The sequence below is a fragment of the Haliaeetus leucocephalus genome, unplaced genomic scaffold (genome assembly GCF_000737465.1).
Source record: "Haliaeetus leucocephalus isolate CR32 unplaced genomic scaffold, Haliaeetus_leucocephalus-4.0 Scaffold656, whole genome shotgun sequence".
NCBI classification, from domain to species: Eukaryota; Metazoa; Chordata; class Aves; order Accipitriformes; family Accipitridae; genus Haliaeetus; species Haliaeetus leucocephalus.
In genome coordinates, this window is record NW_010973092.1 from 10529749 (window position 1) to 10545912 (window position 16164).

The following is a 16164-nucleotide window of genomic DNA, read 5'->3' on the forward strand; positions in this document are numbered from 1 at the left end:
ACAGTGCCATATTCTCGCACGCTCAAGCAGGGAATCCTCCCCTCCATCCAAGCACTATGCAACACTCCCACGATTAATAGTTTGTCTCTAATGTCAAAGCTCTGCCATGCTTGTGTGCTGTACCGGTAACTGGAAGACAGTTGTGGTTGCAGATATTCAAGACAGGTATGCACGCTTGTACAAAAACAGGGTTCCTCACTGCAGAGCTGTGATGCTCAGTACACTGCACACTGTACACTGGATTTGTTCCCAGACTTTAATATACATACACATTTACACATCACTAGTAAAAATCTGTACACTTCACATTACAGTACATACGAGCCACCAGTTGCTAGCTAACACCAGAACACTGATGAAGCCCAAGACGACTGCCCTAAAACAGGCAGGGGGGCTACTCTTCCCCTCTGGGGAAGTTTCTTTGGGTTACACATTCCGACGAGACACTGCTTTCCAGGGGGGCAAGTGAAGAAGGTGGACCAGGTCCCAGAAATGGACCTGCAGCTTTTCTTCCTCCTCCAACAGCTGTTAACAGCATCTTGTTTGCACTCCAGCTCTGATGCCAGGTGCTGGGATTTTCTGTCTGCCTGCAGCATCACTTCTTCATCTTCATGTCTGCCTCGATGGCACACCGACGCCCTCTGGTGCCTCCGTCCTAGTCACAAGGCAAACAAAAAGATAAGTGTTATGCAACCCCAAACACACACCACTTCCTCCAGCACTCGGGGAGGTAAGGAATTGTGTATCTGGTAACAACATTTCATGCCTTCCAAACAGGAGAAAGGGAAACTGTCCTAAGAAGGCCTAGGGAGGCCTGCCCGCAGACCTACCTAAAATTCACTCTGGACACAGCACAGGTCCTGGGATTTGTAGCATCTCTGTGCACTGCTGGCAGCCAGGGCAGAGAGAGGCAACAAGGCTCTCACCCAGACAGATGCTTTTGGAGCCCGTACAGTACAGGCTTTCTCCTAAGTGGCAGATTCTAGCTTGGCTCTTAAGATGGGAAGAGGAAACTGCTGACTAACCTACCTTATCAGCTGCTGATCCCTACGGGAAGTGCTCCTCCAGTTGAGTGACCCTGGCACTAGCTCCCTAGTTTCTCCGCACAGCTCCTTTCCATGAGTAGAAGGCGAGCTGAGAGCATCCTTTGATCCGCTGCCCTCTCCCTCTGGCTGACATGCTGACTCTCCCGGAGTACTCCTCTGTCTTTAGATATATGCGAGAGAAAAAAACAACTCTCCATCTTCCTCCCCTCTCTCCTCCCCACAACTCAGAGACTTGGGGTTTCCCAGAGGGAATATTTTTCCAAACACTTCCAGATCACCACAGGCACAGAGCAAGATATTTCTGCAGAGTATCTTATTTGCTTTCTGGACCATGAATGATAAAGGAGCACACAGCTGAGTCCTCACTTCCCCAAGACCTTTTGTACTGTCTCGAACATGCGGAAGGGGCGGCTGTATAAGCATGAGAGATGTAGGAACTACAGTACTGCACCACTTGGTCTGTCTTCCCACTTACATGGAAAGAAAGCAGGAGAGAAGTTGTGGAAAAAAGCAAAGGCAGATGACAAAACGAGAACAGTTGGAACCAGAAGAGAAGACTGAAGCCCCTCCCACTCACCCACACTGAGAATAAGGGACTGAGATGTTTCTTCTCTAATGATCATGGTTGTACAGCCCCTAAGTTAAACACACAACGCTGCAGTGCTAAGGATGCTGTGACAGTGCAGTGATCACCCAGACAAAGAGCAGAGCACATTGCCAGCAGTACTGCAGTACCTGCTGGAGCCTTTCAATACTTACAAAGAGAGAGAGAAGGAAGGCAGGAGAGCCCATTGGGACACTGTCCTGTTAAAAGGCCAAACAGAAGGACTTATCAGATATCAGATATGGAAATGCACACACCACATAGAAGCACTGAGTCCACAAACGAGCATAGAGAAACATGTGCCCCGCTCCCCTTCCCGCATGGCATCAGTCTTATGCAGCAGGAACATAAAAACGGACAAAAGAGGGATACTGCGAGAGTCAGAATGCTAGGAAAGGGATACTCCATCCTCAGCCATGGCAAGGCCTGGTTTACCAAACAATTTCTGTGCTGTGCAGTTGCCACTAGAACTAAGCAGGTAGTCCTTGCTGTCACAATGTCATGTGCACCAGCTGAGTGCACTTGAGATCACTTGATCAAGTTTGGATGTGTCTTTACAGAAGAAAAAAACCAAACAAACCTACACTGCTATTAGTTTAGACCAGTGTGTAAGTCAAAGGTTCTCTGGTGTGTTTTACACAGCAAACCAGACTGGAGTCATTCCCTGGTTCTAAAAATCTGACTAAGAAGTGAAGGACACAGCAGAGGCTAATCTTCCAATTCTCTACACCTTCACCTTCCTGCCATATCATGCCTCTTCCAATACTCATTCATTTCCCTACAGTTTTCATCACCTGTTTTTAAAAACAGGTAATAGAACTATTGGGATTACAGAAAAAACTCACGAGCCCTTCCTCTGGAATGATGTACAGCTCCAGAGCTGAAATCTAATCAATGGACACATTTAAAGAAAAATTTGTTCACATGAAGATACTGGGGCCACTGTAATCTCAAAAAACATTCTGCCTCTTTGGTATGGCAACTTCATGCAGTATCTTGGGATTCTTCAAAAGGTACCAAGTGCCCTTCCACAGGGTGCAGCGTTCTCACCTTCTCTGAAGCATCTTGCTTGCGAGTGGAGTCTCGCCCACGCAGGCTCTTTGCACTGATCCCTGATTCTGATGTTTGCATGATCAGCTGTGTGGCCAGAAATTGCTGCAAGAAAACCACACTCTGTTAAGATCCTCAGGCAAAACAAGCTCAGTTAGTGCGTGTCAGTTAACTATCACAAACCACAGGGTGGGAATGACTGGGTCAGAGGCAGTTTCAGTTCCTCGTCTGCTGCTCAGAATAAGTTCCCCCATTTACCTCAGAAGCCACAAGTCCTGAGGAACTATAAAACCCCAGTTCAAACTCTGTTAGCCCTGCCAGCTGGGACATTCTACTTCACAAGAAATTTGAAATGGCATATATTCACAGGACAGAGTTTCATGTGCACTTTATACCAGTGTAAACCAGCACAGCCACCAAAAAGAGCAATCGCGTCCCCTGTCATTCACCATTCTTGTTGCTTGTTTCTGTTCCTGAACCACACCCTGCTTCTTGCTGGCCTAAGCATTTCCCTGAAGGAAATTAGATTTGAAATTGGTCTGGGCTGAACTTAGAAAACATTTTGCTGCATTAGTTTTAACTTATCCACAACTTAGTTCACCACAAACACCTGAGCTAGCACAAGAGAGATGCAGGGAAAGATGGGACTACTTCATTCAAGGACACTGTGAGTGAAACCTGTGGTCTTACATCCAGAAGTCTTTCCCATACCTATGGGCCAAGGCAGATGCTCTGTCCTGTACTGGCCTCAGCTCAATACTTTACCTGGATCTGCTCCAGGACATCTCGCTGCATCTCCACAGCCATGTGGTATACATCATGGTCAGAGCTGTTGTACATAACTGCATTTTGAAACATCAGCATAATATCACGCTGGAACTCAGCTGTGGTTCGTATCAGCCCATTCTCAATGTTCTTTTTGATGGTAGATAAATCCATTGGCCTATGAAAGAAACACAGTCAAAATAGCAACAGAAATATTTAACTCTTTCCCTGCTCTTTTGCAAACAGCCCTGGGTCTGTAACATGTCTAGTTAGACCATCTATTTAATTTAGCCAAATACGTTCTCCCCCACACAGGCTGTGTTCCTGACTACCAAGGCCTCAGTTCAGAAGCCACAAGCTGTCCAGCAGTCATCATGAATGGTAACAATGGCGTGACAGATGCCTCAGGAGAGACATTTACCTTCTTCAGGCATCACTGAAGGAGACACTGAGGAGCTAGAGCTGCAGCCACTGAACTGTTTAGGAGAGATTTTGGGGGACTAGCAGGGGACTCTGATAATTCTTCCAGAATATCCACTATCTGGGACAGTAAAAAATGTTGATTAAAGAAGATAGGTCTTTGGAATTTCAAAGACTAAATCCTACCCTTGGATAGAAACTGGGAGAAGCAGATCAGTCACATACCACTTTAGTGATAAAAAATGTTCTATGTAAGTCAGTGTACTTCACTGAAAGACAGGCTGTGTAAAGACATGTATCTGTTACTGAAGATGACCCTTTTCCAGGTGAAACCTGCTTCTGACTGAATCATGCCAGAAAAAAAAAATCATTTTCCAAGTCTTGCGGTCCACATGGCAGCCAAAAACTACATTGTTCCTGCCAGAAATCCCTACACAAATATGCAAATATACGGAGTTCTAATGACAGAAGACTGCTGAGACTCACCTCTGCACAATACTGTGGTAGCCGGGTGCTATATCGTCAGTTACAGGCTGTAGGAAGACATTGGCATACCTGTAGAGAGAAGGAGTCCACTTAGTGTCCTGTCCTTGCTTGCAAATTTGTTTCATGCTCTCATGTTTATTTGTCTGCTACCACTAACAATATGATTCATCATCTCCTGGTATCAAGGCAGATGAGCCTCTATGATGGGAGAGTGGAGACTTGTCTAGGATTAGTCACTTCTTTCTGCCAGTTCTCAAGACATCAAACTCACCTGTGATTAGCTGCTGCTCTCCAAACTAGCATGATGGCTTTCTTCCAGATCTTCTGGGCCTGTATTGCTTCCTGGTCCTCACTGCACACTGAGCTGGGAAGAAAAGAACAGGACTTCCTTCAGGAGTCTGCATACTGCCTTGGAGCAGAAACCTTATGGTTTATTTTCCCTTTGACGTGCCCACGCTAATCCATGCCAAAGACAGAAAGAAAAAAATGGGACCTGGTAGTATTATGGCACTGTCTGTACACTTGCACTTGTAAGCAAGGAGAACCAGACAAATCATCAACAAATTCCCCTTTCAGACCCACTCAGTCAGCAAAACAGAAATGAGAATCCTATGCTCCCACCACAAAATAGCCTGGGATTTGTACCTGTGTGCCTGAGAGCTTCACTGATACTCACAACTGTGAAGAGGCTGGGCTGCTGGGGATGGAGTCGGCTAGCGTGTGAGACTGTAAAGGTGCATTATGGACACTGAAGCCATCATCGCTCTCACTCACGGGGGGTTCGTTATCCATCTCTGATAGATATCCCTCACCCTGATCTTCTTCTTTGGGTTCCTCCAAACTGGCAGCCTCACTGGCACCATCTTCATCATCCTCTTCACCCTGCCCATCCTGAAACACAGAGTTCATGAGTCTGCACAGCCAGCTACAGCAGCAACTCAGAGCCTCCAAAGCAACTATGGTTCAGCAAGCAAAGTAATTTTCTTGCTATGCTGCTGACAACTGTACAGGCACTTTCACAAAATCCTAGTCACTCTATCTTGCCCTGCCTCCCCTGCAGACACAGAAACACACATACACACACAGCTTTATACTGTCTGAGGCAATCTCCCCTTTAGCTCCAACTGCAGACTGCCCACTTCTCAGTGCAGAAAGCTGAATGCAAGCTTTGTTTTTCAGCAGATGGGAGCCAGGAAGCAGCAGCAGTGAGAGGTTACTAATAAACTCAAGATGACTAAAACCAATTGAGAATTACCTTCATCTGACTCCTAAACAGGGCTTGGGCCTCCTCCTTCATTGACTCTGTGAAAGAGAAAAGCAGAAAGGTTGATTCTCCAAAGCAGTCTTTCCTACAAAAGCTCCTGCACCAATGCCTACTGTCCTGCAGTAATTACCACTGTTCCTACATGTATCTTTTCTCCCTCCTCCCCAAAAAACCTGAACCAGATCACTGACAACTATCCAGCTAATAATGTTGCATGTAAAAGATTTCCTAGCTGAATTAAGTTACCTGACAGCTCAAATTTGTGCTGAACATCAGCCTGTGAGGAGTCTTCACTCACATTTGGGACTTGTGGAGGGGATGAATCATCATCAGGTGGGGTCTGGAGGGAAGAGAAATGCACAAATCTAGATGTTTGTGTCAGCTTACTTCAGTGAAGGTGTGGGCACATCTCACTCACCCTAACCTAACTCAAGGCAATGAAGTTCACTGAGCACCTTCCCAACAGCAATTCTGCACATGGGCGGGGGGAGATACACAAAGGTACTGCCTAAAGCAGAGAGCTTCTCTGCAGATCGAACAGATCAGCAGCATGACTCCCCAGAAAACAGTCAGTCACATTCACTGAAGGATCACCTTCAACCCAGCAGTCATCCTTCCTCTAAACTTCTCTCCTACCTGCCACAACTGCTCCTTTCTTTCCCCACACCAGTTCCAGACAGCCTCTCTGCTCACATACCTCTGTCTTCACTGTATTGTGCACTGCGTCTTCTCCCTTGGCTGATTCTATCTCAATTTCAGAAGTCTCCCCCACTGCTACAGCTGCTCTTTGATCCTCTTCTATCTCTTGATTTCTAAGCTCTGGTGTTTCCGTCACTCTTGCAGTTGCTGGTATGGCTTCCTCAGGGCCCAGCTGATTCTGCTCCTGCTCTGCAGGTTCTGTCTTTATTTCTGATCCCAGCTCGCCAATGCCCATTAGGTCTCGAATTCCCTTTGCCTCTGGCTCCTCACACTCCAGTCTCTCCTGCTTCACAGTCACAGACACTTGGGGTATCTGGGCCTGTTTCTCATGCTCCTGACGAATTGAGTGTTCCCATGGGCCAGGCAGGGTCTGAGGGTCATCAGTATCTTCGCAGAAAGAAGACAGAGCAGCTTCAACAACTGCTGCATCCAGGACTTCAGGGTGGTCATCTACCTTTATTGCCAAAACAAACACACAGCAGTGCAGGCCAAGGTCAGAAAGAGGGATTAAAAAAAAGTTCATGTTATTTGGTAATGAGACAATTGTGGAAAACCAGGTGTACTGGGTTTACAAAGTTGCCATTCGCAGCCAGACTCGTATCACTCCCTGTGGAGTCTCCCGTGGAGGTTCAGTTTCAGAAATATAGCACTCCTGGAAAGTATGCTGCAAGCAGCGCTCGTCTGTCTGCCAGAGATGTGACCCAAACCCTACCCAACATGAGGAAGAAAGAGATTTCTTTCTGCACTCTGAAGAGAAGCACCAGGCTAAACGTGGCAGACTAGCAGCAGTGGTGTCATAGGGTCATTGATCTGGACAACGATGGCGAGAATGTGCATTTTGGAATAGTTATTTCTTGCTTGTTTAAACTAACTAAATTGGTGAACAGTAATCACTTGAGATTAACTTAACTGGATGTGGAGCAAAAGGCACTGGCACTCTGCTTTGCCCGTTTACCTTGTCCTCAATGATGGCTATAATATTTCCAACAGTATCGAAGTCCAGCTCTTCCCCTGTATAGGACACTGCAATATCCATTTTCTCAGCCAAATCCAGGTCTTCTTTCCCATCCATGCAGTGATCTTTGGAAGACCCTGCAGTGCTGCCAGCTCCAGAACCCAGGCACTCTTTCTTGATGGAATCAATGATCATGGATATTTCACTGCTGTCCATGGACACTGTCACGGTATGGGAATCAGACACTGCCTCCATGGAAACACAGGCTTCTGGCTGGCTCACTGCACAAGGATGAGAGTAACAATCAGAGACCAATCTGGAGAAGTCAAGTCCACGTAAACAAATACTGCAGTCGATAAGACCAAGCACCAACTGCAAGTATCCCAGGTCCACCCACAACAGCGTGGCTTAGAAAAATAAAAGACAAATACAGGTTTGCTTTCCCACAGTAGAGACAAAGTGAGATTCCAGCCCTTGAACCACAATCCAGCAACATACCATTAGTATCCCCACCCCCACCCAGCAAATCCTTTTTAAAACCATCTGTTTACTCCAGAAGCCAGCTGTAACCATCCTTTCATCAAGGATGGCGAGTCTGAGGTGATAAAAGGCCAGCTGAGAGCTCGCTGGGTGATGATCCCAATGGAATTTCTGTTTCCCAGCAGTGCATGACCTACGAGTGCGTAGTTCAGGAACGCACCTGTGGCTACGCTTTCTGGAGCTGCAGCTGGTGGCACAACGGATGGTGCTGACAGCGTGGGCATCATGACAATGGTTGCCTGGGACACAGGCTCTACGGGGGGTGGCAGGAGCTTAGCTGGAGGTTCGCTGGCAACAGCGGAGAAGGAAGCAAGAGGTGAGGTGAACTGTGCAGGACCAGCTTCTAAAAGCCGGGAAAGCGTAGGAGCACCTAACAGAGAGTAGAAGGGAAAAGCACATGAGCAAGCAGCCACCACTGAAGTCCACAAAGCCACCACTGGCCTCTTCACTGTCTGGTGGCTTCTCCTGGGAAAAGACACGGAGGTACCTATAAACAGTCCCAAAAGCTATACAGAGAACCCGCACCAAAAATGCACAACTGCTTTGTGTGTGCAGTCTGAGACAGAATCATGCAGACTATGGGACACTGTGTTCAATGAAAGGGCTGGACAGGCTAAGCCACACATGCAGAGAGATGCCCTTCCAAAGGCTCATCCCAATACAAGTATGGGAAATCTTAAAAACAGTGCTGAGAGAGCCACACAAGGTAAGCCAAGACAAACAGTCATCACAGGAGCTGGAAGGGAGCAGAGGGGATCTCTTTGCAGGTCTTTCCTGGAGAATCCCTCTTATATCAAAGGTTGCCACTCATCTTAGCTGTAAGTTCCAGTCTGAATTTACTGAACTGTCTGGACCAAATTAACAGGTCTTAAAGAATAAATGTGGATAAGGAAAGTGAGATTATTCATATGGAATTATACATGAATGAATGGCATAAATCCTCAGTTGCAATGTGATTAAACCACTGGTTAGTATGAGCTGAGAAGAAACTTCACCTTAGGCAGGTTGTTCTGAAAAGGCCCAATGCAAAGACTCTTGAACTGTCCCTCTCACCCCCCACTCTGTGGAACTTATTCTGGAGCTCATAGTCCAGTGTGGTCTGGACTATACTTAGACCTCTAAGCTAAAGCAGAGGTAAGACACGCGAATTCTCCAGGTTCACAGGGAGCTGCAGTTTGACACACTGGGAACCAGGTACTAGACCATTTTTTTCCCCAACTCCCTGTCAACCAACCTTTCTTTCTACACTGAAATGACTGGTATTAGCCAGTGTCAAGAGCAGAAAACTAGACTGCAAAGACCGGGATCGAATCAAGTCTAACTGTTTCAGTTATTTTAGATCCAGGCACTCTTTTTTTCTGTAAGTATTACAGTCGTCTTAAAAAAAAGTAGGGGTGAGAGGGACAGGGGTACAGAAATAGGAATACAACTCATAAAGAAGCCCCCAAACCAGCCAGGCTAGATGTCCTTCATCTCTCTCCAAAGAGAATTCATAGAACAGTCTGAAGGCACACCTGAAGGGAGAACTGTACAGGGAGAGTCCCGAGTTACCTGAAGCAGCAGGAGATGCAGGGACAGCACCAGGTGCCGACTGCATTTCCCCACTGTGCAGCACTGGAAGGACGCTTCCTACCTCCAGTAGGACTCCTGAGCTGTTCATGTGACCAGAAGCCACTGCCATTTCATTTTCACCGACCTGCCAAAGGAGGACACAACTAAGTTCCTGGAGATATCATCACATCAGTGATTCTCTGCCAGATATGCACCTCCATGAATATGTCCATCATTTGCTGTCTCAGCATTTCCTCTGCACTTTTTGTCCAGTCTAGTCACTGCCTGAGGCCCCTTATGCAAGTGAACATGACAGTCTGAAACTAGTTGTTCTTCAGCTACAATACAGCTGCAGTGCCACTTTCCTTGAAGTTAGGCCAAATATATCATTTGCTCTACCTTAGTTCCTCTGTTCAAGGACCTCACAATCCTTTACAGATATCAGTCTCTCTACCCCCCGAGATGGCATGGAATCATCCCTTATTTTGAAGCACCAAGATGGAAAGTAACTCTACCAAGGTCACACAGTAAACCTATGATGGACCTTGAAGCAGATGTAAAACAGTCCTGTCGATACAAAGAGAACCTAGTCTTCCACAGCCACTACCTTTCCTTGCTCCACCCTACGTTACATTGCACCCTGCAAACAGAGAACCCATGGAACATTTACCCAAGCTAACAAATAGAGAAGACCCCAAATGTGACTATTAAAAAAAGAAAGTCAACAGCAACACACTTATTCCATCACACAAGCACTAACACAGGGAATCCGTGCCACGGGCAGGCTGATGGCTGCTATTTTCAGACTGGGCTCTGAACAGTGCCAGCAATGGTTGCCCTCTTAAGACTTCCAGAGTCACTAACACCAGAAGTGAGTTGCCATCACAGTGATTTTAATAACTGTCTACAATTAGGAGAAAACTGAAGCACTTCAATACTGGTCATAAACCCCATTAAAGGACTCCCCACTCCTATGCTAAGACCCGTTACAAATATTGAAACTCAACTTCCTGCCAAGATACTGTAAAGAAGAATCGTGAACCCAAAGTAGAAATCATCAAGAACACCTCCATGCAGGCTGATCGGGATGATGCTGACTAACATGCTCCCTCCCCCAAGGAAAACAATTTCCTCTAGCAGAGCCTGCAACTCCAACTCCTTGCGACTGAGGGGAGATAGCCAGTCCTATGTGCTGAATGATCCCCACAGTCCTGCACCCGCAGTACTGCTGGGAAAGGGTCCCACCTCTGTGGCTCACAGGGGTACTTATCTCTCTCAGATATCGCTTCTGTTGGGACTCTCACAAAAAGTACGTTTTTAAAAAGCCTTTGCAGTTCCCCCTTTTTCAGTGGGAGAGTCTGGAGCAAATTGTTTGTGTGCTTGCATATATGAGCAGAGAGCTCCATACCAGCCTGGGGCTTGTGGGCAGGAGACTGCCCTTCTTCAGCAGCTCTGAGAGCAGAGGGGAAGGAGGCGGAGTTGCTTTTTGTCCTAGCATCTTTTTCTGGGGTGAATCATCAGTGACTGGGGTCATGGGGGCATCCAGGGGAGCAGAGCCTGGAGGGGTGTCAGGGATTCCAATGAAGGAGGCAACTGGGGTGCTGGGCAATGTCCCTGGAGTGACCTGAGAAAGAGAAAAACCACACTGTTCAAAGCCACACTCCACCACACGGACTAGCCCCACTTGCTCCTTCCCCCAAGAGCATTGATCCAGCACACCACAGACACCTACTCCATTCACTCACTACACCTACTCCAGGCATATGCTTTCACCCTTTCCCTGCCCTGTAGTGCCATTTCCCAGGCACACACAGAAGACTGCCTGCCAACCCACTGATGCCCCTACATAGCCTCTGATCCAGGCACCTGATCATCACAGACATGGAAGAGGACACGTATCTCGAGCAGCACTGTACATCAGCCACACTACAGCACTACCACAGCTAGAAGTCTGCAAAACAAGGCAAGGTCTTCTCCCCAGGCTCCTGCTCCATGATGGACGCAGAGCCCCATGTCCCAGGCTGGTCTTTCCCTCTTACCATGGGAAGCATCCTTACCCCTGGACTGGCCTCATCCACAGCAGGCTGAGACAGATCTCCCAGAGCATAGTCTCCTCCTGGAGAGGTTGAGCCTGCAGGGGAGCGAACCATCACACCCGTTAATCGTCGTGGCGGGTTCTTAATGGCCTGACGAGCTGGAAGAGAACAGAAAAAAAAGTGAGATTCCATGACTCCATCTTGGACAGTCCCTGAGAGTTACCTCTGACTTTATCCTAAAGAACACCAAGTAAACAATTTATATTGTAGGCATTTCTCGCACCACACTAGGTCCAGTTCACAAATAATACTAGCATTGGGTAATGTGCTTTAATTTCAGATTTCCATAGCAGCTGGGTACTCACCACCTCCCAGCACTGATAGGTTAGTTCACTGAATTGCCCCAGGAATTATAAATGAATTAAACAGTCAGAACAAATCTAACTTCTTTTTATCTTCAGACAATAGCAAAACTAGAAGGAAAACTAAAGGGGTGAAGCCTGACATTCTAACAGAGAGCTCCTTGCTAATCCTGCTTCCTCTCAGATATACCTTCTCTACAGAATTTGTTCCCTTCTCAGAAGTGTCTGCATTTTGCCCTGTTACAAATACAGTGCTGGAAAAAGAACATAATCTTTCCTTCCAACTCCTAGGGTCATGGAATTCCTCCTGAACAGGTCTTAACAAGACTTAAATATTTCCCAAATGTTCTTATGAACATATGCATCTTTCTCTGAGGAGGAGTAAGGAAGCCCATTTCCAGCTTACCCTGATAAGCAGCATCTGTAGCCTTCCTCTTGACTTCTGCCTCCTCCTCCTCCATTTTTTTCTTTCTGTGTACAGAACCAAAACCTACTGTCACACAGTGTGCCACTTCCCCTTAGCTTCTCCTCTGCAATCAGCTTACTGACCCCCAACCCATTATCTCCAGACAGCAATGACCTGCCTCTGCAGACTCAGGCTCAAGTCCTCTGAGAAGGGAAGCAGAGTCAGAAGCCAGTCAAAGAACGACACATTTGGCAGGAAGTTTCACTTCCAGACGATTATCAAAACGGAGGAGGCAAGCATGATGCTGCAAGCCATCACTGAGCTCTTCACTGAGAAACTCCAAAAGATGTTCCACACAAGCTGGTGGCCCCCAATCTAAACTAAGTCCACCCTCAGAGGCCAAAGCATCTGCCCAGCTGCCCTGTTTCTCTTAACCCAATGTACACAGCACAAGAGGTGTCTGACAAACACACAGCATCAGGCAACTACAATCTCAGAAGAAAGCATAACATGGAAATAATTAAATAACCCACATCATAATCTCATTGCACAGCTCCTCCAGTCTGTTATCCATGTGTCCGGCCTGGATCAGCTCTGCATCCTTCTTGAGTTGCCTGTAATCAGAAAATCTTCTTACTTACCACTGAACGATACACCCTAAGCAGCATTTTCACCCCAAGCACCATCCCACTTAGGCCACTTTTTCAAGACAGGGCTCTCAGGTGCGCCACAGCTTAATGCCTCTGCCACATACCTGTATTTCTCCTGTGTTTCTTTAATCATTTTCTTCAACTCCTCAACTCGTTCTGCAGTCAGTTTCCGCACAATAACATCTTCCACGGTTTCCACAACTTCTCCCTTCTCACCACGTTTTCTCCTATAGAATAAGAGAAAAGCAAAAACAGTTCAGACACGAAACACAGAAAATCCCTGTTCTCCTTTCAAAAATGGCTCCTGTCCATCATTCCTGACACAAACATGCACCCAAAAAAAAAAAAAATCAACCTCCTCTTCCAATTTCTCTTAAATGACATTGGACAGCACAATGTTCAAAAAATTTATGCTGAAAAGTTTATCTAATTGTTAAATGCGTCCAGTGTTAAAGACTTCAGAAACAGATCAAAGATGCAACCCCACTGCAAATTCTCAACCTGAAAAAAAAATCATTCAGCTTCAGAGAAGAGTCTTACTACCCACGAAGAAACATCTATTTTTTTTCCTCAGTAACTCTACTAAGCCCTTTGTCTTTGCCAGTCTAGTGCTGAGATCATTCAGCACTATCACAAACAAATACTGCTTTTAAACATCCTGCCTTTAATTTAATTTGATATGAAGTCTCAAAACAAAATGCCTGGATTTAGGAGTGAGAAATATCTGAGACCACAAAGCTGTAGTGATAGCATTGGTAAGAAAACTGTAAGAAACCACTGCAAAATAGAGACAAACACAAAACATTTCCCCTTCTCACTCTTGTTGTCTTTTCTACCTCTACTCTGAATGATAATTTTATGTGTAAAGCTTCTGATCAATAAGACTAATAGGTAGTGTTTTATTCCAGCCAAATAAATGTTTCTTTTTGCTGCATTAAGTCCCCAAATGCACACTGCAACTCCTACAAATGGAGCTGTGGCAAAGAGGCCCCAATTACCCTGCCATGTATTCTAACGACAGTAGGGGCATATGGAAGACACTAACAAGTACACCGTGACTAGTTTTAGAACCATGTAATACTGAAATACTTTGATCTTATGAAGAAAGGAGACAAGATAATGAGATATGGGAAGGATGTTCTAAGAAATACCTTAGGCTTGCCAATCTCCCCCATCTGCCATACCCTGATCCCACTGTCCACCCACGCCAGCTATCACAACTGAATTTCCTCATTCCTGTACACTCGTTTTGGGAGAAGCACCATCAAGTCCTTTGCTGCAAGAACTGACAAGTCCACCCAAAATTGCTGCAGACTGCACTTGCTTCAGACTTTGTACTCACTTAGGGGTCTCCGTAGTCTCCAAGAGCTCTGAATACTGAGATGCACAGTGCTAAGAAGAAACAAAAAAAGTCAGAGGACAGCAAAGAGTCGGCATCAGCAAATGCCTATCAACAAAGCCTACAGGGCACTTACTCCTACTTTTTCAGAGGTCTAACGCTTTATGAACATATCTGACAAGTCTTCTCCAGAGTTTGCCCCATGGCAATAATTTAGTGTAGTGCAAAGTGAGGAAGCATATTCACTCTTTTACTGTAGCACTGCCCAGGCTGATCTCCAAAACAAAGCTAAAGAATGCTCCCAACTAACAATTTAGAAATCAAAGCAAGCAAGCATGATTACAAAAACTGTAGCCATAACATTTCTGTCTGTGAACATGAACCAAAAATATTTCAATGGAGAAAACATAACATTGTATCAAGGCCAGTTTCATAGCTTAACAGAAACAGTAAGCAACATAAAACCCCCAACTTCTCCTCCCTTGATTCTCTTAATCTCTCTGTTCCTTATACAGCAAAAATCCCAGGTGCTTGCCCAAACAGCAGGACACACCAAAACACATGGGCATCCACAAATTCCTGGGGAAAGGAATTCCACAGCTCTATTACAAGCCTGGTGAAGAACAATCTCTTTAGGTTTGCTCTGAACCTGCCTCCTGTTAGTCTTACTTAATAGCCTCTAGATCTTGTACTGGACCAAGCACAAAATTAATCCTTATTCATCTTCAACTTCATGCCACTTCTGATTATACAGACATCTGTTGTATCTCCTGTTATTCATCTCTTTTTTATGCTGAAGTGTTCTACCTTACTTAGCCATCTCTTACAAGGAAGCTGTTTCATGTCTTTGATCATCCTTGTCTTTTCCTTAACCTTATCCAACTGTACTGTAAGCTCAAATTTAATTTCAGAAACTGAAAAAAGTAATTAATGACTTATACAAAGCTGATTTTTTAAAATTAATTTTGCTCTCTTTTTTAAAAACAAGGAACACATTGCCTTAGGCAGCTATCTTACATATCCCATGCAGAACCCATTTTTTCCAAGACTCAAATGTCAGTATCTTACCTTCTGGGAAAACCAGTCAGGTGGGCGTCCTGGCTCTGCAAAAGGTTTGATAGCTCTGCTGACTGAGACCCTACAGGAGAGAAATGGCAAGTCACCGTCAACTTACTTTCTTCCCCAACCAACATGCAGAGAAAAGAAGCTGACCTGTCTTGACGTTCATCACTGAATAGCCCCCATAAACACAACGAACTTGTCAGTGAGTTGTTATGTTTGGGCATTATTGAAGTACAGCCTGTGGACTCAAAAATACTTGCCTACTCCCAAACAACAGCTTCCCTCCCTTGCTTTGAAAAGCAAGTTTCTAGCTTCTGATGACACCATTACATTTCCACAGAAACTTTGGTGAGGGGGGAAAAAGGCAGCAAAACAGAGCTGCAAGTGCAGAAGCAACGCACAGGAGTCTGTTACCAAACATCCTCCTTGACCACAACTCGCTTTGTCCGATCTATGTTGGAATAACGTTACTCTTTGTTCTGATTAACACACTCCTGCTTTCACACAGTAGTTATGAAAGAAGCAAAAAGATTGTCAACGTACACGTCTAATACTGCCATCTTTAACGGCCAAACTTTGTTTTGAGCAGAAAGTATGTAGAAAGCAGAAGTGTTTACGACTAGCCGTTGCACAACAAACCGGCATGGTGAAAAGCCACACACCAGTACCGCACACAACCCATGCTCTGCCCCGGGACTCCAGTGCCCGTGCAGCGGACATGACCCTCGCTGCGCCCCGCTCCCTTACCAGTTCTGGTCCCCGCTCCGCATGACGGACGAGGCCAGGCAGAGCTTCTCGCGGATGGACCATGGCTCCGTGGGGCCGGCGCTCAGCAGCTTGTGCTCTGCCGGGAGAGGGGAAGGAGTGCAGGGACCTGACAGCCCGCCGCGCACCCCCGGCAGCACCCCCGGGGACCCCATGCCCGGAAC

General features: G+C 46.1%; 1 protein-coding gene across 7 annotated transcripts; it reads right to left on the reverse strand.

The window, feature by feature from the left end:
- Positions 1 to 248: 248 nt before the first annotated feature.
- On the reverse strand, positions 249 to 16151 carry BRD8 (bromodomain containing 8). Of its 7 annotated transcripts, none has more exons than XM_010579047.1 (21): positions 15983 to 16151; positions 15242 to 15311; positions 14177 to 14226; positions 12939 to 13061; positions 12718 to 12798; positions 12185 to 12249; positions 11438 to 11574; positions 10789 to 11004; positions 9381 to 9525; positions 7990 to 8199; positions 7290 to 7570; positions 6333 to 6788; positions 5882 to 5975; positions 5627 to 5673; positions 5048 to 5262; positions 4643 to 4735; positions 4372 to 4440; positions 3466 to 3643; positions 2701 to 2805; positions 1806 to 1850; positions 249 to 655 (listed from the first exon to the last, which is right to left on the reverse strand). In XM_010579047.1, exons 1-21 carry the CDS (start codon positions 16003 to 16005, stop codon positions 596 to 598), a joined length of 2763 nt encoding a protein of 920 aa, XP_010577349.1. In that variant the 5' UTR covers positions 16006 to 16151; the 3' UTR covers positions 249 to 595. The 7 variants fall into 7 exon arrangements, with proteins under 7 accessions (XP_010577349.1, XP_010577350.1, XP_010577353.1 ...); XM_010579045.1 differs by lacking the exon at positions 249 to 655 and adding an exon at positions 1035 to 1206; XM_010579048.1 differs by lacking the exon at positions 1806 to 1850.
- Between the last annotated feature and the right edge of the window lie 13 nt (positions 16152 to 16164).

Coding starts and splice junctions, on each gene's coding strand:
- BRD8 (XM_010579045.1), bottom strand. CDS start 16,005: ATGCGGAGCGGGGACCAGAACTG. Junction 12,250..12,717: donor CTGTGCAATGAGATTATGAT/GTGGGTTATTTA, acceptor TTCTGTACACAG/AAAGAAAAAAATGGAGGAGG. Junction 7,571..7,989: donor TCCAGAAAGCGTAGCCACAG/GTGCGTTCCTGA, acceptor ATCCTTGTGCAG/TGAGCCAGCCAGAAGCCTGT.